General features: G+C 43.8%; 1 protein-coding gene across 6 annotated transcripts in view; it reads left to right on the top strand.

The window, feature by feature from the left end:
• Positions 1-24,551, top strand: part of DLC1 (DLC1 Rho GTPase activating protein) — a 524,846-nt gene extending 500,295 nt beyond the window's left edge. For all 6 annotated transcript variants that reach the window (XM_054561211.2, XM_024250985.3, XM_024250984.3 and 3 more), the window contains 11 exons: positions 5,050-5,113; positions 7,132-8,555; positions 9,322-9,498; positions 12,641-12,800; positions 12,929-13,127; positions 15,064-15,277; positions 16,456-16,570; positions 17,419-17,637; positions 19,214-19,431; positions 21,450-21,623; positions 21,982-24,551. In XM_054561211.2, the coding sequence (XP_054417186.2) occupies positions 5,050-5,113; positions 7,132-8,555; positions 9,322-9,498; positions 12,641-12,800; positions 12,929-13,127; positions 15,064-15,277; positions 16,456-16,570; positions 17,419-17,637; positions 19,214-19,431; positions 21,450-21,623; positions 21,982-22,102 (3,085 nt within the window). In that variant the 3' untranslated portion in view covers positions 22,103-24,551. The remainder of the gene's footprint in view (positions 1-5,049; positions 5,114-7,131; positions 8,556-9,321; positions 9,499-12,640; positions 12,801-12,928; positions 13,128-15,063; positions 15,278-16,455; positions 16,571-17,418; positions 17,638-19,213; positions 19,432-21,449; positions 21,624-21,981) is intronic.
• Positions 24,552-26,116: the final 1,565 nt, after the last annotated feature.

The raw sequence follows: 26,116 nt of genomic DNA, 5'->3' as shown, positions 1-26,116 counted from the left end.
TACAGGCACTCACCACCACACCCAGCTAATTTTTTGTATTTTTTTTAGTAGAGGTGGGGTTTCACCATACTGGCCAGGCTGGTCTTGAACTCCTGATCCACCCCCCTTGGCCTCCCAAAGGGCTGGGGATTACAGGCGTGAGCCACCACACCCAGCCAGCACCTTTCTTTAAAACACGTTACAAGTTCTGAGCTGTCAGCTGCATAGCGTAGTTGAGATGCCTGTTGTGCTGATTATGTGATAATCACTTCATTTGCTAGACCTGCCTCTTCCAAATACCTTCTTAGCCTATGGAATTCAAGGGCCAGCAAATAACGAAGCTACAGTATTATTTGAAATTCTGCCCTGTGATTTGGAAGTTCTCTCTAGACTGACAGACTTTTTATAGACTTTTGTCTTTGCCTTGTTGATATTTTCTGAACAGTTGATTTTAAATACATGTGGTAATATGGTTGCAGAAATTCAGCTTAAACATTTTACAAAATCTTTCCCACCTACCTCCTCCCCTTGTACTGGGACCATATTTTATGCAGGGATCTTATAAGTGATCTCATATATACTCTAGCATTATTCTTAGTTTAGAGTGTTCATGTACCCGTGACATTTACAGATCTTACAGCTCCTTTGGTCAAGAAGTAAGTAGGAGCTTCTTTTTCTACTCGGGGCAAGAAGATTTGTAGACTTAGTGGGTTTTATGAGAACAATGACATTGTCTTAAATATAAAGTTTGGCAATAACCAAAAGTTACAAGTGTGGGACTATAGATTTTTTGGATTTAGATTGCTAGCCAGCATTTTTACATTCACACTGCAAGGGGTTCATGGATCTGTTCCCTTGGAGAAATGGCTTTGGCCTGATCTTGCTAGCTTTACTACATAATGCAATTCCAATGATAAGACCAAGATTATGAGAGCTATACTCAATAGTAATCCTGGAGCAGTGATTCGCTTTGTCTTGAAGCACGTGCAGGCAGTATTGTGAACTGTGATTCACTACCAGGATACCTCTTGTGAAATGTTCTTTCTATTGCTTGCCTTTCTACAGCTTCTGAAAACTATTCCAAATTGCTATTTTCCCTTGGAATTAAAAATGACTCCTTCTATAAACACAGCAAAGAATTATGTACATCAAGTGACAGTTGTATAATGAAAAATAGATTTCCACACTGTCATCTGCAGTATTTACTTTGTTGTAAAGCAGTCCATCAGATGCCTGAGCCATGCAAAGCAGCCCACCTTAGAGCAGATTTTAACTTTGTCACAATTTCTGGTCTGTTAAAAGGGAAGCACGTAGCCAGGCACAGTGGCTCAACAATTTGGGAGGCCAAGATGGGAAGATCCCTTGAGCCTCCAGGAGTTGGAGACCATCCTGGGAAACATGGCAAGACCCCATTTCTATAAAAAATAACAAAAATTAGCCAGGCTTGATGGTGCATACCTGTAGTCCCAGCTACTTGGGAGGCTGAGGCGGGAGGATCCTCTGAGCCCAGGAGGTCCAGGCTCCAGTGAGCCGTGATAGCACCATTGCATTCCAACCTGAGTGAACCTATCTCAAAAAAGAAAAGAAAAGGCTGGGAGTAGCATGTGATTTTTTAAAGCAATTGCACAGATTCCAAGAAAATATCTTTAAGAATTGTAACCATTTTTATTTGTGAGAGTCTTAGTTGGAAAATTGTATCCTTCCCCCTTCTCCCTCTTCTCGTCTTTGTTTTTGGCTTGTTTTTACTTTGAATACAATGGGGCCCAGGACCCCACCTGCTATGCTTTTATCTGGGTTCCTGAAGCTCCATGCAGAGAAGCTTTTGAACCTTTCATAGGCCAGCCTTGCGCTCCTCCCTCTTCAGAGCAGGGTAGAAGTTGCCCAGGAGATAACAGGGACACATTCCTGTGGAGCCCAGCCTGGGAGTGTCCTTAGGGGGATGGGAAAGGCCCAGGCTTCTGGACGGATGGGTTACGCCCAGCATTTCAGCCACTGTGTGGGGAATCCCTTAGGATATAAGTTGCTTTCATTTATTACTACCATTAATATTTATTTTAGAAAGGAACACAGATTGCCGGGCACAGTGGCTCATGCCTGTGATCCTAGCACTTTGGGAGGCCGAGGTGAGTGGATTGCCTGAGCTCAGGAGGTCGAGACCAGCCGGGCAACATGGCAAACCCCCACTTCTACTAAAAATACAAAAAATTAGCTGGGCATGGTGGCGGGCGCCTGTAGTCCCAGCTGCTCAGGAGGCTGAGGCATGAGAATTGCTTGAAACGGGGAAGCGGAGGTTGCAGTGAGCCAAGATCGCACCACTGCACTCCAGCCTGGGCAATAGAGCAAGACTGTCTCCAAAAAAAAAAAAAAAAAAAAAGAAGAAGAAAAAGAAAGGAACACAGAAGTTACTGGGTTTGAGAGCCACCATGTTTTAATCGTGTGGACTTAGACAAGATGTGTGACCTCCCCAAGCCCCATTTCCTCCTCTGTAAAATGTAGGTTAATCATGATATCTGTACCATAGGGTCGTTGGGAAGATGAAGGCATACATAGGTAGTGCCTAGCATAGTGCCTGGCCCGCAGTAGGCCTCGTTTGTGTAGCTGGAACTATGATTTGATATCAGTACTGTCTCTGTAAGGAAATAAGGTCCCAGCAGAGTACATTCTTTGGGGGTCCTCCGGGACAAATGAAAACCACAGAAACCCTAGGGTATAACTCTGGGCTTTAGGTCTGTAATGCTGTTAGCTGGGTGCTACCAACATAAAAAGATAATGTTGACCTTTATAGAACTGGCCTCCTGGGTCTTTTTCGTTTGACTAAAATCTGGAGTTGGTGAGGCTAAACCCCTCCCCAGCCCCATAGGCCTCTGTGGCTAGTAAATTTGGTTATAAACACCATTCAACCATTAAAGCCCAAATGAAGTCAAGTGAGTATTTGATTACAGGTTTGATTAATGGAACCCAGACCTAAGACTAACTGTAACCATTCCGGATTCTTTAAATCTTGAAAGCATTTGAGAACTAAAACAGTGTGGGTGTAAGTCATTTAAGTAATTGACACCCCCAATAGAGGGGCCTTATATCCACTCATTTTAAAGTATGCAGACTTTTTCTTAGTTATTTGTTTTCTTTTCTTCCCCATCAACAGAGAGAACTTTTCTGAACCTAGGCGCTCTGTGCTATCTTTGTTTATTCTATAAACAGGCTACCACCTAAGCTATGAAGGCAAAATCGGGCTTATCAGGCAGGCGAAAATACTTTCTATTCTGTTGCATCAACATTGTTAGGCAAAAGGCAAGAACAGGATCAGGAAGATAAAGCCCTGAGGAGGTCTCAGGTTCCCAGGAATTTGTGTGAATTAAATGATCTGATCTTATGAAAATGTAAGAATTGCAATTGGTAGGAAAAACTGGAAAACTGGTGACAGATGGCAAACAAGACACATTACAGGTTCATTTGAGGAAGACTAAGTGATGATCATCTGGGAGATGGCAGGAAAATTGGGGCCTTGAAGGGCTGTCATTCATATTTGTACATACCGTTTAGTTCAGCATATTTAAAGTGTTTCTTTTTTCAACTATTGCATTATTTCTCCATGAGGTTTTGGGGTTTGTTTTTTTTTTAAGTATTTTATTTTCAACGAAACTAAATTTCCCTAATTTTAAATTGATATTGCTGTTTGGCAGAGGTCAAAGTATTGGTATCAAAATGACAATAGGATGCCTGTTGCAAAAAGAATCTTACCTGAGTGCTTAATTTTGAACCTGGTAAGATTTGGATCCTTGAAGTTACAGTACGCAAATTCTTTAAACGATCATTTGCCCTATTGCCGTGACTATAGCACACATTATATTGTCCTATAACAGGAAGCTGTTCTAAATATTGGATATTAAAGAGGGCTTCAATTTCCATTCTGTGCAAGGACTCTAAAATTTTAAACAGGCTGTCCAAGATTATGATTCATCAGAGATAACTAAAACTAATTTTTTAAATTTGAGTTTTGATTTGAAATACAAAACACTGTTTATTTTGCCAAAAACTCTACTTGGTTCTTTGTTGCTGTTTTGCTGTTTCTATTTCTATGAAAGGAGACATCACAAACTTTTCTTTTCTTTCTTTTTTTTTTTTGAGATGGAGTCTGGCTCTTTTGCCCAGGCTGGGGTGCAGTGGCACAATCTCGGCTCACTGCAACCTTCACCTCCCATCCCGAGTAGCTGGCATTACAGGCACCCACCACCACCCCCAGCTAATTTTTGCATTTTTAGTAGAGTTGGGGTTTCGCCATGTTGAACAGGCTGGTCTCAAACCCCTGACTTCAGGTGATCTGCCTGCCTTGGCCTCCCAAAGTGCTGGGATTACAGGTGTGAGACACTGTGCCTGGTCACAAACTTTTCTTTCTTGGCACCATGTGTGGCAGTCCATAATGGCTCAACCTAAGAGTTATTGGAAGAATGATTTTTGTTAGTAAGAACAACTCATTGAGAGTTGAAGAATCAGGGAGACTTGACAGTATCATAGCTGTGTGCCATTTCACACTAAAATATAAAAATTAAAGTGAAAAACTTACGAAACATAAAGGTATTTTTATATTTATTTATTTATTTGTTTGTTTGTTTGTTTGTTTTTGTTGGGACAGAGTCTCACTCTGTCACCCAGGCTGGAGTGCAGTAGCGCGATCTTGGCTCACTGAAAGCTCTGCCTCCTGGGTTCTCCTCAGCCTCCCGAGTAGCTGAGACTACAGGCGTCCGCCACCACGCCCGGCTTGGTTTTTTGTATTTTTAGTAGAGTCGGGGTTTCACCATGTTAGCCAGGATGGTCTCGATCTCCTGACCTCGTGATCCGCCCGCCTAGGCCTCCCAAAGTGCTGGGATTACAGGCGTGAGCCACCGTGCCTGGCCAAGGTATTTTTAAATGACTCACTTTTTAAAGAAGTTTCTAATACTCCTGTAGGTATTAGATATTACTGAGTTCCAAGAAACTCCTTAAATATATGAATTGTTTAAAAACAGGTGTTTATCGACTCATTAGAGAGTGGTTGCCTATCTTTGCTAACGCTATTTCTTTGCTCTATAGGCGTCTAAATACTTTAAACAAATGCGCGGTGATGAAGCTAGAAATTAGTCCTCATCGGAAACGAGTGAGTATACAAATTGCATAACAGAATGGGAGGAAAGGGGCAAACAAAAAAGTGAATGATGTGTTTTGTAATAGGTTTTGTTTCTCAAACTCTTAGTTTCTTGTTCCATAAGCATCTACATCTTGAATGGTATCGCCTAGACTTGATAGCCTTATGTAGTTGAAGCCAACAGTTGCAACTAGCCCATTACATTATTTTATCTATTGTTTTTGACCTGATCACATCAGCTATTATTTTGCCTAATTACTAACTCAATGCCTATTATATAATAAAGGGATCATGCTTAAGGAATCCCAGTGGATTTTGCATTGCTCATAGAGGAAATAAACTGAGGTTTATTTCCAACTCTTCTGTCTTCCCAAATATAACAGTAACTGTGCTTCAAATCTGTAGAGATGAAAGCAAAGGCCGATTTGTGCAATATTGAAGAATAATAAGAGATTTGGAGGGAGGAAAGGAATTGGAGGAGGAAGAGGAGAAGGCAGGAAATCCCACACAGTTTAGTCAAATTGTGGTACAGAACCGAACTGGATGGTATTTTCTTCTGCGTGTGAGTTGTGAAGACTTTTTATGAGATCTTAGGAGAAGAGGTGGGTGTAGTACTGGGAGTAAGTGTGACAAATTAGAGTAAACAGGAATGAGTTTGGTCAAAGAACATATTTCTGACTTCCGGGTTCAAATTTTAATTATGCCAGAATCCCTGACCTGCAAAAAGTTGCCTTCTTGGGGAGTCAAAGCTTTTAAACAAATGAACTGGAACCTCAGCGCCCACTGAGCTGTGCAGAAGAGCCCTAGAAGCCAGCGCTCCATGCTTGCCACTCATTGTCCTGTGAAACTTGGGCTGTAGGATATTTTCCACACCAGTGGAAAAGACATATATCATACTGAACTGTGCCCGTTGATATCCTGCCGAAAAGGCCAAGATGCAGTAGTCCGTGTGACAGCTTATCCCTGAGTCCTGTACATAAATCGGACATAATCAGCAAAGACGTTCCTCAGTGTTTATGAATGCCGCGAGCTGTCAGGGCTGGGTATTTGTGAAGCCTTGTTCAATTGGCTGGAGCATGACTGAGGTTGAAACTTCACAGGTCAGATGTGGACTGAGCGCTAGGCCTCATGTCTTGTGGGGGAGGGGAAGAAAAGGTACCGGTAAGAGTCTCCAAAGCACTGATAGTGGGACTGAAGCTGCTTGATGACCCACCTTGATCCAGGGCCCCTTTACTCCAGTGGGAGACCTTATACATTTTTAGTGTCGAGAGATTTAAGTTGCCACTCTTCTTAGTGTTTGAAAACTACCTTTTTAATTGCAAGAGGGAATATAAACATACACCAACAAAAGACAGCACAACGGAAGGCAGCCCAGAGGCAGTCCTGCTCATTGCTGACTTCAGTTCAAAATATTTTGCATGCCTGGAATTTTCACCATCTCAGAGGTTTCCTCTGTGAGCAATTAAAGAACAGCCTATGGATCCCAGAGTTTCCATAAAATAGTTCTTATTTAACTTGCAACATTTGGTCAGGCACTCTCCTGTTAAATTCTTTAAATACATCTTTGTTCTTTAAAGAACAAAACAAAACACCGGGCACTGTGGGTCATGCCTGTAATCCCAACACTTTGGGGAGCCCACGTGGGAGGATCGCTTGAGGCCAGGAGTTTGAGACCAGCCTAGGCAACATAATAAGACTACTGCTCTCTACAGAAAATTTAAAAAAGGAAAAGAATATGTAAGTGGGGCTGGGCACAGTAGCTCAACCCTGTCACCACAGCACTTTGGGAGGCTCAGGTGGGAGGATCACTTGAGGTCAGTAGTTCAGAACCAGCCTGGGCAATACAGCCTGGACAACAGAGTGAGACCCTATTTCTAAAAAAAAAAAAAAAAAAAACTTTAAAATTAAAATCATGAAGTACAAGGGGGAAATTGGTACTACTGGCATATTATGAGCAGCCTCCTGTTCATGCCCTGCTCCCTGCTGGCTGCCAGCCCCAGTGTGTGAATGGCTCCTTTCTGTCTTTGCAGAGTGACGATTCAGATGAGGATGAGCCTTGTGCCATCAGTGGCAAATGGACTTTCCAAAGGGACAGCAAGAGGTGGTCTCGGCTTGAAGAGTTTGATGTCTTTTCTCCAAAACAAGACCTAGTCCCTGGGTCCCCAGACGACTCCCACCCGAAGGACGGCCCCAGCCCCGGAGGCACGCTGATGGACCTCAGCGAGCGCCAGGAGGTGTCTTCTGTCCGCAGCCTCAGCAGCACTGGCAGCCTCCCTAGCCACGCGCCCCCCAGCGAGGATGCTGCCACCCCCCGGACTAACTCCGTCATCAGCGTTTGCTCCTCCAGCAACTTGGCAGGCAATGACGACTCTTTCGGCAGCCTGCCGTCTCCCAAGGAACTGTCCAGCTTCAGCTTCAGCATGAAAGGCCACGAAAAAACCGCCAAGTCCAAGACGCGCAGTCTGCTGAAACGGATGGAGAGCCTGAAGCTCAAGGGCTCCCACCACAGCAAGCACAAAGCGCCCTCAAAGCTGGGGTTGATCATCAGCGGGCCCATCCTGCAAGAGGGGATGGATGAGGAGAAGCTGAAGCAGCTCAACTGCGTGGAGATCTCCGCCCTCAACGGCAACCGCATCAACGTCCCCATGGTACGAAAGAGGAGCGTTTCCAACTCCACGCAGACCAGCAGCAGCAGCAGCCAGTCGGAGACCAGCAGCGCGGTCAGCACGCCCAGCCCTGTTACCAGGACCCGGAGCCTCAGTGCGTGCAACAAGCGGGTGGGCATGTACTTAGAGGGCTTCGATCCTTTCAATCAGTCAACATTTAACAACGTGATGGAGCAGAACTTTAAGAACCGCGAGAGCTACCCAGAGGACACGGTGTTCTACATCCCTGAAGACCACAAGCCTGGCACTTTCCCCAAAGCTCTCACCAATGGCAGTTTCTCCCCCTCGGGGAATAACGGCTCTGTGAACTGGAGGACGGGAAGCTTCCACGGCCCTGGCCACATCAGCCTCAGGAGGGAAAACAGCAGCGACAGCCCCAAGGAACTGAAGAGGCGCAATTCTTCCAGCTCCATGAGCAGCCGCCTGAGCATCTACGACAACGTGCCGGGCTCCATCCTCTACTCCAGTTCAGGGGACCTGGCGGATCTGGAGAACGAGGACATCTTCCCCGAGCTGGACGACATCCTCTACCACGTGAAGGGGATGCAGCGGATAGTCAATCAGTGGTCGGAGAAGTTTTCTGATGAGGGAGATTCGGACTCAGCCCTGGACTCGGTCTCTCCCTGCCCGTCCTCTCCGAAACAGATACACCTGGATGTGGACAACGACCGAACCACACCCAGCGACCTGGACAGCACAGGCAACTCCCTGAATGAACCGGAAGAGCCCTCCGACATCCCGGAAAGAAGGGATTCTGGGGTTGGGGCTTCCCTAACCAGGTCCAACAGGTAAGAACTTTTCTCCTCCCTCCAGGTGTGGGGCACGGGGGGTCAGAAAGAGATTGCCTGTGCTTGTTCTGTGGGAGGAAATGGGATTAAGTCTGGCATTCTTAGCCATGTCCATTCCTAAGGAAGCTGTCAGACCAGGAAGCACCAAAATTCAAAAAAATGGGTATGATTGAATGGGTATAGAGTTCCGGTTGGGGAAGATGAAAAAAGTTCTGGAGATGGTTGGCAGAGATGGTCACACAATGAGAATGAACTTGGTGCCACTCAACTGCACATTTAAAAATGGTGAAAATGGTACACTTTATATTGTGTATATTTTCCCATAATGGGCATTAAAGCATGGGATAGAAATCAAGTCCTCTCAGTTCCTAAGATAAGATGCCAGCAAGCAGCCCATTGCTAATGTTGCGTCTACCTATTAAAAAGCCTTTGGGCCAGGTACAGTGGCTCACACTTGTAATCCAATACTTTGGGAGGCCGAGGTGGGAGGATCATTTGAGGCCAAGAGTTTGAGACCAAGCTGGACAACATAGGGAGACTCTATCTCTACAAAAAATTAAAAAACGAGCAAGATGTGGTGGCACAGGCCTGCAGTCCTGGCTACTCAGGAGGCTGAGGCAGGAGGACCACTTGAACCTAGGAGTTCAAGGCTGCAGTGAGCTATGATGGCACCACTGCACTCCAGCCTGGGCAACGGAGCAAGAGAAAATAAAATAAATAAAATCAAATAAAAAGGCTTCACACTCACTTTCCTCTCCTCTCGCAGGCACCGACTGAGATGGCACAGTTTCCAGAGCTCACATCGGCCAAGCCTCAACTCTGTATCACTACAGATTAACTGCCAGTCTGTGGCCCAGATGAACCTGCTGCAGAAATACTCACTCCTAAAGCTAACGGCCCTGCTGGAGAAATACACACCTTCTAACAAGCATGGTTTTAGCTGGTAAGAGTTTAAATGATCAGTCAACTGTCGTTGAAAATGATATTTTTGGTCAGCTCCTCAAGGTTGTCCCCACAGTAAAAAATGACACTTCTCTCCTTTATTAATATATTTCATCTGTCATCCTATGGCAATCACTCTCTGCGTTTTTGTTTGTTTGTTTGTTTGTTTTGAGACAGGGTCTTGCTCTGTCACGTAGGCTGGAGTGCAGTGCAGTGGTGCGATCTCGGCTCACTGCAGCCTTGACCTCCTGGGCTCAAGCGATTCTCCCACCTGAGGCTCCAGAGTGGCTGGACTCCTGAGTAGGTGGGACTACAGTTGCTCTCCACCACACCCGGCTAGTTTTTTTTTTTTTTTCTTTTTTCCTTTTTGTAGAGATGGGGTTTCACCATGTTAACTAGGCTGGTCTGGAATTCCTGGGCTCAAGAGATCCACCCACCTCAGCCTCCCAAGTTGCTGGAATTATAGGCGTGAGCCACCACGCCAGCCACTCTCTATATTCTTGAGGCCACATTTGGTATTGTTGAAGCCAGTGGAGTCTTAGGAAATTATCAGCGTGGGTTGATTGATTGAATTTTCAGCTCTTTGAGTGACAGATTGCCAGTTGATGGGGTGAGAATGTGTTACTCTTGCATCACGTGGTATAGGCACCTCCTTCCCAATATTAAGAATAATCCACTGTAAGTAAATATATGCACAGTATCAGATCATATTTTTGTATGGAGGAAAAGAAAAACAATAAAATTTTATGAGACCATCTTTGAAATTCTTGATTTACAGTACCTGGTCTTATAACTCTATTCATGCCTGTTTTTAGAAATCATTTTGGGGCGGGTGTGGTGGCTCATGCCTGTAATCCCAGCATTTTGGGAGTCTGAGGCAGGTGGATCACATGAGGCCAGGAGTTTGAGACCAGCCTGGCCAACATGGCGAAACCCCATCTCTACTAAAAATACAAAAATTAGCTGAGTGTGGTGGCATGCACCTGTAATCCCATCTACTCAGGAAGCTGAGGCATGAGAATCCCTTTAACCCAGAAGATGGAGTTTGCAGTGAGCCCCAAGATAAGGCTACTGCACTCCAGCCTGGGCGACAGAGTAAGAGTCTGTCTCAAAAAAAAAAATAATAATAGTAATAAATTTGGGTGCGAATATTTGTAGCATCTACCTGTGCTAAAGAATTCAGGTTACTTTTTTTCTAGCAAAGACTGTCGAACAGTGAATAACTATTTTAAGGAATTCACTACTCTAACATATTATAGACTCAAATGTAGAGATGAAATGCATTGTACAAATTGTTCATAATTACTTTGAAAAATATAGCTCCTTAGTATATAGAGTGTGAGGGGTAGGCTGTAAGGCTAGATGGGTCATGGATATCACCTAATCTGGGTACATCTTAATTTTTCTGCTATCAGTGCCAAGCAGAGAAATGTTTCTAGATTGACATCTCAGTGCATTTTTCAGTGTCAGCTGGGAATCCTTAAGTCTTTTCAGTAATCTGAGTGTTTATTATCCAGTTGCACAACTACCGTATTTGATAAAAATGGAGAAGCCGCCCATTTCATTAGTAGCGCTCTGTAGCGAACCCAAGTTGCTTGAGAAAGTCGGCAAAGCAAGGAAACTGTTCTTTCTGTCTCCAGCTCCTCCTCTCCTTAGGACTCATAGCAGATTTAACTTCAGCATCAAAGCACCTCCCGTTCAAAGGCTGTTATTATGTGAGCCTTGCTAAATACAGAAGTTGTTTGTTCTGAATGACAGAAATAAGTATTGACCGGTTTATCCTCACATGCTTCAGATTCTCGGTGGGGATCGTAATGTGTTCTTTTCACATTCCGCCGTCGGGCTTTTCTCCCCCGACAAAGCGAGTATTATGCACACTTATAGCCATGATACCATATACTTAACTGTATGGAAATACAAACTTAACTCTGCTCTTTCGTTTTACCTTTCCTGGAGCTATAAACAGTAACATGCCATGGCTGCTGGTGAGCATTCAAAAGGCAAAGCAGTCTGTCTTCTCTGGAGTTCCTCTGTGCTTAGAGTAATATTTTCCCTGCTGGCTATTTAAAACTGCATATTTTAGATTCTCATTTCTGAGTTTCCCACCCCCATCCCACCAAACCCTCAAGAATCTGAAAGTCCATAATACTTCTTGAGTTCTGGTCAGTGTTTCCAGTGACTCAAAACCAACTGTAAAAGCCTCACATGGTGGGATCTGTGAAGCAGGGAGGAATTCTGCACAAGGTTCTTTTCCTGTTTGGCCTTGCCCTTTCGGGTCCTGTTCAGAGAGGTCATTTGGAGAGCTGGAATTTCTGCTTGACAGCCTGAAATGCATGACATGGGTTTCCTGCTGTTGCATATACTGCTGGGGTGGACCTGGTTTCAGGACACCAGGGAGCCTGGGGTGGGCTCACAAAACCCCCATTGTTCCTTTTCCATCTTCCTTTAGAAACCTAAAGATGTAATGTTCTCCGGGTCATCAGCAGCAGAATTTATTTTGACTTCAGGTCATTCACTGTTGAGCTCTGGAGTAGGCTCCCATTGTGTTAGTCTCATTGCTCTTTTCTCATCATGTATTATCTGCACCTTTTGACCCTAAATGCTTTCGATCTCATCAAGAACTCAGAAGTGATTCTTATCCTTTTTTCAAGACAAAAGGGACCTTGTTTTTCAACTCTATCAGATGCCCCTAATTAGGGTATTATATGTTGTTTTCTGCTTGTTCCTTCCTATACCGCCATTCTGTAAGGAAATCCATCAGCTTCCTTAAGACTGTAGACCCCAATTCTTCAGGTTCAAAGTGGAAGGACACTCTCAACTGAGGAAATGAGACTGGACCTCACAATGCCCACTCTTAGAAGATCTAGAACAGCACTGTCCAGGAGAACTGTCTGGATGATAGGAATGTTCTTTATCTGCACAGGCCAATACAGTAGGTACTGAGCACAAACGATGAAGGAGCACCTGAAGTGTGGCCAGTACCACTGGGGAACTGAATTTGTCATTTTGTTTAATTTAAATTTAAGTAGCTACCATATTAGCACAGATCTGGAGCCCATAGGGTTTACCTGCAGAAGTGGACAGTGTAGACAGACAAGCGAACATGTCTCCCCTGACACCACCATCTCTGTGTTCTTTAACAGGGCCGTGCCCAAGTTCATGAAGAGGATCAAGGTTCCAGACTACAAGGACCGGAGTGTGTTTGGGGTCCCACTGACAGTCAACGTGCAGCGCACAGGACAGCCGTTGCCTCAGAGCATCCAGCAGGCCATGCGATACCTCCGGAACCATTGTTTGGATCAGGTGAGAGCGCTGCCTGCGGGTCCGCGTACTCAGGGGAGCTTGGATCACATGCAGCTTCTTCTAGTTGTGTGGTGTAAACACTGCATCCGTGTGAATGTACCCCACACTTAGTGTTGTTCTTCCGACAGGTTGGGCTCTTCAGAAAATCAGGGGTCAAGTCCCGGATTCAGGCTCTGCGCCAGATGAATGAAGGTGCCACAGACTGTGTCAACTACGAAGGACAGTCTGCTTATGACGTGGCAGACATGCTGAAGCAGTATTTTCGAGATCTTCCTGAGCCACTCATGACGAACAAACTCTCGGAAACCTTTCTACAGATCTACCAATGTGAGTGTCCTTTGATCTTCAGATTGTTTGCGTTGGGGAAAAATGGGACCAACTGAAGCTTGTAGCTTCCTTGATAGCATTCTTTTTTTTTTCTGAGATGGAGTCTCGCTCTGTCACCCAGGCTGGAGTGCAGTGGTGTGACCTTGGCTCACTGCAACCTCTGCCACCTGGGTTCAAGCAGTTCTCCCACCTCAGCCTCCCAAGTAGCTGGGACTACAGGAGGGCGCCACCACGTCCGGCTAATTTTTGTATTTTTAGCAGAGATGGCGTTTCACCATATTGGACAGGATGGTCTCGAACTCCTGACCTCAAGTGATCCTCCCACCTCAGCCTCCCAAAGTGCTAGGATTACAGGCGTGAGCCACCACGCCTGGCCTCGATAGTGCTCTTTGACAAGAGGGTCTGCATGGTGACCTCCTGGAAACCCATGTCATCACTTTCTTCCTTGTCCCCTTGTTTGTGGAACAGGTTTCTGTGTAGTTATTGAATGATGCGAAAATAAATTTCCCAGTCTCTAATGACTGATGCAATTGTATGTTTTTACCGGCAGATCCAAGTTAGGCTTTCATTAGTTTCTAGAACAGTGTTATCTAAGCTGGTCAGATAAAGATCAGGTACGAAGATCTCTATCTGTCTCCACCTTGTCTACAGAAATTTCAGTTGCTTCACACCCCTCTTGCAGGGCTGTTGGATTTAAAATTTCACAGGTGTCTGTGTGTTTTCTCTTGCTGTAAAATGAATAAATAATCTTTTTCTGTTATTCATCTCAGTCTCTGCCAGAAATACTTGGGAGAACAATACCCATGCCCTTCTTACTTTTATGTAAAGCTTAAAGAAAACAGTTGTCGAAATTAATGATCAAGATCAGGATTATGGCTTTTACAGCCTTGTGTTTTTCTTGGCTCAGTGTAGTATTACAGCAACGTAATTTAAAAGCAGCCTCTCTTAGCGCTCAAATTGTCTCTAGGACTGGCACAGTGGGCTTTATTTTATGAGAAATGGAGCTGGTCTGGATTATTTCATTAGTTGTTTCATCCTTTCATATTTTATAAAAACACAGGTCACATTTTCCTCGCCAAGGTATTTGTTATGTGTTGTAACCATGGAGCTGTTTAATCAGTTTGTCCTATGGAGCTACATTTGAGTGACTTGATTTTTCCACCACGTGCTCTTTTAAAGAGTTGTCTATTCAAGGAGACCTGAAGATCTGGATCAGCATTTTCTACATGTAGATTGTTTATGGGTTTATTTGCATTTTTATGTATTTGCATATTCATATGCATTTTTATAACAGCCTCTCAAGCATGCTTTCTAAAACTTAAGAAATTACTAATTCAGTGTATTTTATGTATTAATTGAACTGAACTGAATATTTTCATTTCAGTTCAATTCAGAACTGAATATTTTAGCAGCTTTTCCCACTTCAAGAAGGAACAAATCAGTTAAACTCATGCAAATCTCCAGAGATACTGAACATTTTGTACTCAAGGCTGAGAGATCTCCGTTCTTACATTCTTGTACATATCTCAGATAAGATTTTTCATCAACACTAAACAAAAGTGTATAGTGTTTTCGGTAATTGAGATTGATAAATTAGGGATTTTTTTTTTTTTCATGCTTAGGAAAGAAAAAACTGTTCTGTAAACTAAAAGAACAGGCATCCTCTAGAGCCGAACTCTGAGGTGGATTTAAGAGTGTTTGGGTGTTGTGGGTGTTTAAAAATTTTTTCACTCCTTCACGAGGCAGGAAATGCTTGAGGATAGTGACGCCAGTGGCAATTCATAACTTTTACCGTATTAACCTCTAGTACACTTTCTACAAGTGCTTGTTCAGTACTGGGCTGAGGTATTTGATGCCGATATTTGCTCTGGGACATTTCCTCGCAATGTCCGTGCAAATTTACCAAGCTGATGGGGAAAATGCTGGTGTCGTGCAGATGTGCCCAAGGACCAGCGCCTGCAGGCCATCAAGGCTGCCATCATGCTGCTGCCTGACGAGAACCGGGAGGTTCTGCAGACCCTGCTTTATTTCTTGAGCGATGTCACAGCAGCCGTGAAAGAAAACCAGATGACCCCAACCAACCTGGCTGTGTGCTTAGCGCCTTCCCTCTTCCATCTCAACACCCTGAAGAGAGAGAATTCCTCTCCCAGGTACGGGCTGCATGGGAGGTGCGTGCACACGGGGGGCAGCCTGCATTCTTCCTAGGACTCTCTGTAGCTGTGGGTTTGTGGGACTCTTTCCTGAAACAAGCAAGAAGGTTAGACCGCTGGATTAGTCCATTGTCACACCGCTAATAAAGACATACCTGGGAATGGTCCGTTGGGGTGCATGAGAAAATAGTCTCACTGGACTTAACCCCCACAGACTAAATCCATCGAACTGATCGTTTTCCTCAGCTCTAAAGGAACTTGAAAAGTATTTCTTAGCTAGAGGCCTGGGGCCTAGTTATGCTAGTGAAGGTTAGGTTGCTTCTGAAAGTCATACAATGTTTAAATGTATGTTTAAATAGTTCTTTTTGAGACGGAGTCTTGCTCTGTTGTCCAGGCTGGAGGGCAATGGCACGATCTCAGCTCACTGCAACCTCTGCCTTCCAGGTTCAAGCCATTCTCCTGCCTCAGCCTCCCAAGTAGCTGGGACTACAGGTGCCTGCCACCACGCCCGGCTAATTTTTGTATTTTTAATAGAGACGGGGTTTCACCATGTTGGCCAGGCTGGTCTCGAGCTCCTGACCTCATGATCCACCCGGCTTAGCCTCCCAAAGTGCTGGGATTACAGGCGTGAGCCACCGCGCCCGGCCACATTCAAATAGTTCTTAAAGTTGACTGGGGCATTCCAACTGCAATGGGATACAGAGCTAGAGTGAGTAGAGGAGAGAAATCAAATAAGATGAAGACAAAAGCTCCAGGAAACAATGGACTTAGCCCTCACCTGTGGGAGGAGCCCTGTGTATTCACGCAGGTACAGATGATGACACCCTTTACTCCAACTCCCAGGGGCTCCTTTCCCACACTCCTCAGAAGCTGCTCCCCCACCTTGCAAACACAGCCCCTACAAGCTGCCCTGTTCCCAGTAGGAACCTATTTAATAAAATGGTTTGAATCACCTGGATTTCATCAAAAGCATATCTCTTTAATGTTTTTTGTGTGTTGTTGACAAAACTCTGAGATACTCTGGTGACCAAAGTAAAAACACTCTTAATCCACTTAACAATAAACAGATTCCTGTGAAAATTTTTTTTTTCTCTCTTCTTTGGGTTTCCTTGAATAATACCTTGATGAAAAATATATAAATATTTGAACTGTTCCTCTCCTGTATTTCTTCTACCTAGGGTAATGCAAAGAAAACAAAGTTTGGGCAAACCAGATCAGAAAGATTTGAATGAAAACCTAGCTGCCACTCAAGGGCTGGCCCATATGATCGCCGAGTGCAAGAAGCTTTTCCAGGTAAGGAATTGAGAAGGTTGGCTCCTTTATTAAGGATAATGTGAATAGTTACAAACTCTTAGGCTTGATCCTTGTTCATGTCTTACCTGAAGACCTTTTTCACAGCTGGAGATGGTATAAATAGCCTGAGAATGCCTTATTTACATATATTATAATGTATCAGCTAGAGTTAATCATGTTTAATGAAATTGTCCCTTTACTTGGAAAAGCAGCCGGGCGCAGTGGCTCACACCTGTAACTCTAACACTTTGGGAGGCTGAGGCAGGTGGATCACTTGAGCTCAGGAGTTCAAGACCAACCTGGGCAACATGGTGAGACCTCATCTCTGCAAAAAAAAATTTAAAAATTAGCCGGGCGTGGTGGTGCGCACCTGTAGTCTCAACTACTTGGGAGGCTGAGGTGGGAGGATCACCTGAGCCCAGGGAGGTGGAGTTTGCAATGAGCCAATATTCTGCCACTGCACTCCACTAGGTAACAGAATGAAACTCTCTCTCAAAAAAAAAAAAAAGAGAAAGAAAGGAAAAAAAAGCAACAAATTATCTGGAATTAAACTTCTGTATCCACTTCCATATCTGAGAAACCTGCTTTGATCAATGTAATTCACTCCCCCTATCTAACTTTCCAAAGACCTTACATGGGAATAAGATTTCAGATACATTTATGGAAGCGATCTGTTCACATCCTCGTGATACCACGTGAGGTCAGCATGATAGCCCACCTCTGGCGGGAAGATGCCTGCACTGCTTTAAGGACCAGGCCATTGTTCCTACCCAGTCTTTTCCACTGATGGGCATTGAGATTGAGTACAGGTGGACTCACTTCCTTTCTGTCTGTCATGTTCCGCATAGGTTCCTGAGGAAATGAGCCGATGTCGTAATTCCTATACCGAACAAGAGCTGAAGCCCCTCACTCTGGAAGCACTCGGGCACCTGGGTAATGATGACTCAGCTGACTACCAACATTTCCTCCAGGACTGTGTAGATGGCCTGTTTAAAGAAGTCAAAGAGAAGTTTAAAGGCTGGGTCAGCTACTCCACTTCGGAGCAGGCTGAGCTGTCCTATAAGAAGGTAAGGCTTCACCCTGTTCTTGGCTAGTTGAGTCCAGGAGTCGAAGCTTGGGTCCATCAGAGATAACACGCTTTTGCCAACTAATCTGTCTGGGGATCTGTAGCCCACAACCTCCCTTGTAGAGCTGGGCACCCGGGTGAGTCAGATCCCCCTGGTGAGAGTGCAAACCTGGCAAAGGAAGAGTAATTTTCATCCTGTGTAACACTTGGGAGAGGATTTCAACTATTTCTAATGAAGTCCTTTGGCTCTACAGAATCACACTAGACTTCCCTAGAATGTTTTGCTAATGGCATTGAGCTGCGGAACATCCTATGACACGCTTCGATTTTTCCATAATTTGGTCAGAATCCCTTTGCACTCTTCTCTGTTCTTAGTTACTGTTCTCTTGGCCCTTTAATGAGCAGGGATCCCTTAGGGGGAAATTAACTCCAGTTAGGACTGGTAAACCTCTTGAGGGCAGAGGCATCTTGTAAGGCTCAGCAGGATCGGTCCGTCAGAGGTATATGTTGATGCCGCCTCTACCATCTTGAAAATAAATAAACAATGGGAGTAGGCTGGGTGGCCTTGCAGGCTTTGGAAATGAGTGCAAATGTCTGATGTTTTTGCTTTTATTTATTAATTTTTTTTTTTTTGAGATGGAGTCTTGCTCTGTCTCCCAGGCTGGAGTGCAGTGGCATGATCTCGGCTCACTGCAACCTCTTCCTCCCGGGTTCAAGCGATTCTCCTGCCTCAGCCTCCTGAGTAGCTGGGACTACAGGCACCCTCCACCACACCCGGCTAATTTTTGTATTTTTAGTAGAGATGGGGTTTCACCATATTGGCCAGGCTGGTCTCGAACTCCTGACCTTGTGACTGCCCACCTTGGCCTCCCAAAGTGCTGGGATTATAGGCATGAGCCACCATGCCCAGCCAGTGACTGATATTTCTTTATTGCATGCACTCTGATATAGATCCCAGAAAAACAAAACAAATGTCATCATTTTTTTCTTTTTTCTTTTTTTTTTTTTTTTTTTTTTTGAGATGGAGTTTCGTTCTCATCACCCAGGCTGGAGTGCAGTGGTGTGATCTCGGCTCACTGCAAAGTCTGCCTTCTAGGTTCAAGTGATTCTCCTTCCTCAGCCTCCCGAGTAGCTGGACTTACAGGTGCCCACCACCACGCCTGGCTAATTTTCATATTTTTAGTAGAGACAGGGTTTCACCATGTTGGCCAGGCTGGTCTTGAACTCCTGACCTCAGATGATCCACCCACCTCAGCCTCCCAAAGTGCTGGGATTACAGGAATGAGCCACTGCGCCTGGCTCAAATGTCATCATTTTGACCAGAGTTGACAACAGCTTTTGTTCACTTTCTGGCTTGCTCTTAAATAAGCTTGGGGACAGCAGCCTATTTAAGTCATAGATTTATTAGCCCCCAATATTTATTTATATACTGATTATATAGTATTATTTATATCATTTATATAATCAATTAACGTTGATTATATGTAACTGAAATTGTTAGTCTAACTAACAATTCGACTTCAAAAACTAGGTGTGTATGGATTGCCTTGGCACTGAAAAATACATCCTCTTTCCAGGTGAGCGAAGGACCCCCTCTGAGGCTTTGGAGGTCAACCATTGAAGTCCCTGCTGTGCCAGAGGATATCTTAAAGCGCCTACTTAAAGAACAGCACCTCTGGGATGTAGACCTGTTGGATTCAAAAGTGATTGAAATTCTGGACAGCCAAACTGAAATTTACCAGTATGTCCAAAACAGTATGGCACCTCATCCTGCTCGAGACTATGTTGTTTTAAGGTGAGCGCTTCCCAGTTGTTTTTTTGTGACAAGGATGACTCCATATATGAACGAAGCCTATATGTCACTGATCTTACAAGATAGTATAATTATTTAAAGTAGAGGCCAGGCATATGGTGGCTCACACCTGTAATCTCAGCACTTTGGGAAGCCAAGGTGGCAGGATCACTTGAGGCCAGGAGTTCAAGACCAGCCTGGGTAATATAGCAAGACCCTATCTCTACAAAAAAATTTTAAAAATTAGCTAGATGTTGTGGTGCATGACTGTAGTCCTAGCTACTCAGGAGGCTGAGGCAGGAGGATCCCTTGAGTCAGGAGGTTGAGGCTGCAGTGAGCTGTGAGCACGCCACTGTACCTCAGCCTGGGCAACAGAGCAAGACCTTGTTTCTAAATAAACAAAACAAAACATATGCCTCCAGAAAAGTAGTGAACACCTTCAAATATGGAAAACAGATCTACATTTATTCTGGCAGTGTGTTCCTCGCTGAGAATGGTTTGAACTCTTTGGTAACTGAGCTCAGAAAGAGAGGCGTCTTCCAATGAATATGCTCATTGGTAGCAGATTTTTGCCCCTTTTAGGATAGATTTTCTTGTCAGAAACAGCTAGTGAATGAATAAGCCAGGAAATAACATTTGAGTCCCAAGGGAGATGTGGTTAAGGCTGATTTATGTGTAATTCATAAATTCTCTGGAGATATTACCGAAAGAAGAATTCCAAAAATCTTTGCGGAAATGTCACGTTGGAAATCCAGTCCTTTTCAAACAGCCAGAGCTCCTTTAGGTATCTGTGTTCCAAGACATTTGTGAAATAGGAAAATGGTTTTAAGCTACACTTCAAATGGGCTCTTTTTTCAAAGAGGAGACTGTCTGAGCACATAAACCCTCTGTAACAGCGGCTCTGTACAGAGTTCCTCATTCAGGAGTCCTTGTACAATGTGTTCATACATGTAATGCTGCTCTAACAGAATATCACAGACCAGGCAATTTATAATGAACAGATATTTATTTGGCTCATGGTTCTAAAGGCTGGGAAGTCCAAGATCAAGGAGCTGCATCTGGTTGGTTGGTTGTTTGCTTGATTGATTTGGGGACATGGTTTCATTCTGTCACCCAGGCTAGGGTGCAGTGGCACACTCATGGCTACTGAAGCCTTCACCTCCCAGGCTCAAGCAATCCTCCCCCGTCAGCCTCCCAAGTAGTTGGGACTACAGGCATGTGCCATCACGCCTGGCTAATTTTTTTTATTGTTTCTGGTAGAGACATGGTATCACCATATTGTCCAGGCTGGTCGCAAACTCCTGGGCTCAAGCGATCCTCCTACCTCAACCTCCCAAAGCGCCGGGATTACAGGCATGGGCCACCATGCCCAGCCTAGTGAGGGCCTTTTTACTGTGTCATCCCATAGTGGAAGGGCAAAGGAGAGCAAAAGAGCAAATGCGCAGCCTCAAGCCATTTTTATTTATATATTTATTTATTTTGAGATGGGGGGGGTCTCACTTTGTTGCCCATTTTTGAGTACAGAGGCATGATTACAGCTTAAGCAATCCTACCACCTCAGCCCCCGGAGTAGCTGAGACTACAGGAGCACACCACCATGCCCGGCTAATATTTTTTATTTTTAGTAGAGATGAGGTCTCACTATGTTGCCCAGGCTGGTCTTGAACTCCTGAGCTCAAGCAGTCCTCCCTCCCCAGCTTCCCAAAGTGCTGGGATTACAGGCGTGAGCCACGGAACCCAGCCTCAAGCTCTTTTATAATTGGCATTAATCCAGCTCCCATTAGGCCCCACCTCCCAACACTGTTGTATTGGACATTCGGTTTCCAGCACATGCTTTCTGGAGAACACGTGTACACTATAGCAAGTAGTTTAGAGGATGTCATTTACCTACGCCTGGGTCGCACAGCATGGCCACTGAGCCTGACCCGTCACCACAGTGCAAATAGTGAAGAGTGAAACACGATTTTAAACTTGGCTTCTATGAAATTCCATCATTTCCGCCTCTGGTTTTGTCTCTACAGAACCTGGAGGACTAATTTACCCAAAGGAGCCTGTGCCCTTTTACTAACCTCCGTGGATCACGATCGGGCACCTGTGGTGGGTGTGAGGGTTAATGTGCTCTTGTCCAGGTATTTGATTGAACCCTGTGGGCCAGGAAAATCCAAACTCACCTACATGTGCAGAGCTGACTTAAGGTATGTTCTGATTCTGATGTTTTTATATGGTGAGAGTCATGAAGGAAATTCTGACTTTTTGTCTAATGCAAAGAATGCCTTAAACGAACACATCATTTTTTCTTGGTGACTTCATGAAGAGTGGTGTTTAGAAAGTAGCATTTCATGTTTGTTGGTCTTTCAGCGACCACTTCCTAATTTGGATCCCTTAGAAAATGTGGTTCTAAAGCAAAGCAAATATGGTAGCTCGGCTGTGAATTCAAACGCATGGGAAATGATAGATTTTATGCATTTGAACTAGCAAACAGATGTTTCTCATCTTATTGCCGTGCTTTCTAACTTAAATAATTCATCAGCTTTTCTTTCTATTCTCTGATAGGGGCCACATGCCAGAGTGGTACACAAAATCTTTTGGACATTTGTGTGCAGCTGAAGTTGTAAAGATCCGGGATTCCTTCAGTAACCAGAACACTGAAACCAAAGACACCAAGTCTAGGTGATCACTGAAGCAAAGCATCCGCTTCCACCACTATGGTGTTTGTTTCTAGAACCTTTGCCAATCCTTGAAGAATGGGTTCTGTGTCTAATCCTGAAACAAAGAAAACTACGAGCTGGAGTGTAGGAATTGACTATAGCAATTTGATACATTTTTAAAGCTGCTTCCTGTTTGTTGAGGGTCTGTATTCATAGACCTTGACTGGAATATGTAAGACTGTGCAAAAAAAAAAAAAAAAAAAAATGTAGGTGTATTCTTATTCAAATTGCTTCTGAGAAGCAAACTCTTTAAATACATTATAGAAGATAATGAAGATACTTCATTCTCTTGTGATATCGGTGTATGTGTACCTGTGTCGCTTTATTTGCAGTGTGTTGAGGGACTGGTGTATCCACTGGAATAGTTGGTACTCTGACATGTTTTCTCACCAAGATGAGCAAAGAAAGGTTTGCACAGAGGAGTGTGAATGTGTGTTTGTTGCTGGCTGAATGGCAATAGATGTCTAAGGTGGATTCAGTGTCTGGCACACTGAGACACCTCCAAGAAGGAGATTGATGCGTCAGGTTCAGTTTAACCTGGAATATCTGACTACCCCTGAATCCACCCAGAAAGGGGGCCCAACATCCTTGTCCATTTATGGGTGTTTTTTTTTTTTTCAAAGTTATTAAGCATATTCCTTCTCCACCAACCTCTTCTGTACTTTGATTGTAATAGATTGGCTCTTACACCCATTCCAAATGCAGTTTATTTTTAGACCCAATTGCAAATAGTGATGTAGTTTTAACCAGTATGTATTAGTTCAGGGATGAACTGCTCCCTCCAGCCTTACTGGCTCTGATCCACAGGGTTTTGTTTTGTTTTGTTTTTTGTTTAAGTCGAGATATAAAAACTGAACACGATAACACTTACTCTTAAATCAAGCATCAAAACTTTTTCCCTGTTAGAATTCTTTGCATTTTTGTGTTTGTAACAGAAACGCCCTAAGACACTATGTTTGGGAATATAGGAAACTATGTGTGTCCCAAGGAAATCCCTGTAAATTTAACCCACCTACAAAAGGCTATTTCCCCCGCCTTTGGTTGTTAACGGCATTCCTGAAAGCCACATGTGTTTACTCATTGGGCTTGTTCTTATCAGCAAATAGGTTTTCTGGTTTTATGACTTTTTGTCTTATTTTATTTTTCCTACATTTCTTTTTTTTTTTTCCTTTAGAATGCCCTTGAAATATATTTAAGTGGTAATGAAAAATAGTAATCATAGTAAAACACAACAAGAAGAAAACCAATCCAAACCAGTGAAGTTTTTTAGAACCTTTAGAAGGGTGGTCTTTATTCAGGTTTTACTGTAATGGTAAGGATTGACTCAAGAGACAGTATTAGCAAATTTATTTTGTATGGATCAAAAGTGAATCATGTATGAATGAGAGCTGTAAGAAGGATTTTTATTTTGTTATAATGTAGTTACCATTTTCAGTGTTATTTCAAAGGTTCTTTGAAGAATTTTGGGGCAGGGCGTCAGATTAGAGTTTTAAAATTTGAGTATTTTGGATATCAGTGTTCCTCATGAAGATATACATGGATATTCAATTTTGATGGCTTCCAGATTTGTAAGATTGTATGTTGTATATACCATTCTATTAAGAAACATGTCCACTGTGCTTTCAAACATAGATAAAGCATGATAAAGATTATTATTTAAGATATACTTGTATTTATACCTCAGATATTCTTTTGGGTTTTGTACCTCAAGGCTTTTTTCTTCTTATTGTAAATACACTTTACGTGAATACAGTCTAAGTGAAGAAAATAAATAAAAGGAAGAGGTTTATAACTTGCTCTATATCTGTACAGAATATAATCAATAAGTGCACTATTATTAAATGTTTAAAGTAAGGGAAAAGTCTGGGCTGCCTTCCTTAATATTGCATCTCACTCCCACCCTTAAAACCACAAATTGCAAAGCATAGCATTTTAGCATCAACTACAATCAAAAGCGATTTGCTGAAGGAAAAATCGGACTGCAAATCATTCCAAGGCCAAACTGCAACTGAGCCACCCACCCCCAAACAGGAAACCCTAGTGAAGGTTCAGGAAACACGGAGATTCTCTCCAAACAAAGGTCCAGTTAGGAAACGATGCTGAGAGGATGACGAGAACGTGCAAAAGCAGAAAGATGCTCGCAAGCAGAGTCAGGGTCACCGATGAATGCCACAAAAGGTCTCTTTCCCACTGTTTAATTTGACAAGAGAAGAATTTGAAGGTTATGAACATTTTCAAGAACTCTGCTGGGGTCACTTATAGCACCGTCACAACTTATTTGTGTGACTAATTGCCTAGATTGTAAGCTCTTTAAGGGCAGGGCTCGTCTCCTACACATCTTTATAATCCCCTGCAGCGGCTTTCAGTATTTTGTACTTGTAGGCACCTAATAAATTTATTATTTGCTAAACTGAACTGATGGGATTAGCTTCTGTTACTGCAAAGGGAAGAGCATCTAGGATCCCGATCATCTTAAAGCCTCCTTTTCATTCACTGCTGATTTTCAGATGACAGAGACTGGAAATTGTCCAACTTCATGGGACTTTTTTTTTTTTTGAGACAGAGTATCACTCTGTCGCCCAGGCTGGAGTGCAGTGGCACGATCTCGGCTCACTGCAAGGTCCACTTCCCGGGTTCACGCCATTCTCCCGCCTCAGCCTCCCCAGCAGCTGGGACTACAGGTGCACGCCGCCACGCCCGGCTAAGTTTTGTATTTTTAGTAGAGATGGGGTTTCACCGTGTTAGCCAGAGTGGTCTCGATCTCCTGACCTTGTGATCCACCCGCCTCGACCTCCCAAAGCGCTGGGATTACAGGCGTGAGCCACTGTGCCCGGCCACTTCATGGGATCTTAAGTTTTAAGCTGAAAAAGACAAATTAACCTGTTGGAGTCTTAAATTTAAACTGATGAAGGTGACATAGATAATATATATAGATACTATGGCTACTGATTTTAAACAGTTTGTGATGGCACTTTAACAAATCACATGTCTCACAATGTGATGTCTATCTTAGAAGAGGTTGTATTTCAACAAATATTTACTTTGGGCATAGAAAAAGGTCAGTGGGGGGGGGGGGGCTAACCTTATAATTTGTTTTGTTTTTTTGTTTTGTGATTTGTTTGTTTTTGAGACAGGGTCTCACTCTGTTGCCCAGGCTGGAGTGCAGTGGTATGATCAAGGCTCAGTGCAGTCTTGACCTCCCTGGCTCAAGCGATCCTTCCAACTCAGCCTCTCAAATAGCTGGGACTGCAGGCGCCTACCACCACACCCAGCTCATTATTGTATTTTTTGTAGCAATGGGGTTTCACCATGTTGCTGAAGCTGGTCTCGAACTCCTGGACTCAAGTGATCCCCTACCTCAGCCTCCCAAAGTCCTGGGATTACAGGCATGAGCCACCATGCCCAGCCTTCCCCTTATCATTTTTTAAAAGACACACACACACACATACACACACACACACACACACACACACACACATCAGAGACTTTTTTTTGACTCTTCAGACCTGGTTTGTTCAGAGCTGTATAAAATAAAGATCAAATTGTCGTAGGCCTGAATACCTAATACTTTATTTGAAGAGATCGGGAGTCATTGGTTCCCAATAGTTTACAAGGTTACCAAAGAGGGAGTAGCCACCCTCACAAGCCCCCAGTGTGGGTTTAGATTGCTCTTATCACACCACCTACTACTTGCTTAATCAACGCATTTTGTCAGTTTTTCACCAACTATGTACCCGACACGAGATCAAGCTGTGAGCAAGGACAGCATCACCCTGCCCTTGCAGAATGAAAACCTGCCCTCACAGATTTTTAAAATAGACATGTCAGTGCCACGTGGCGAGCACTAGGACAGGTTCCTATGCACTCAGGAGGAGAAGCTAAGGGCTTAACAAAGCTCAAGGTAATTGTTTTACACACTCCAAGCATCCTATCTACCAATTTAATGGAATAAGTTGGGAAAATCTAAGAACATTACATGA

Source organism: Pongo abelii, chromosome 7 (genome assembly GCF_028885655.2).
Source record: "Pongo abelii isolate AG06213 chromosome 7, NHGRI_mPonAbe1-v2.0_pri, whole genome shotgun sequence".
In the NCBI taxonomy this organism is placed as follows: Eukaryota; Metazoa; Chordata; class Mammalia; order Primates; family Hominidae; genus Pongo; species Pongo abelii.
This window is presented reverse-complemented; position numbering and strand designations above follow the sequence as displayed.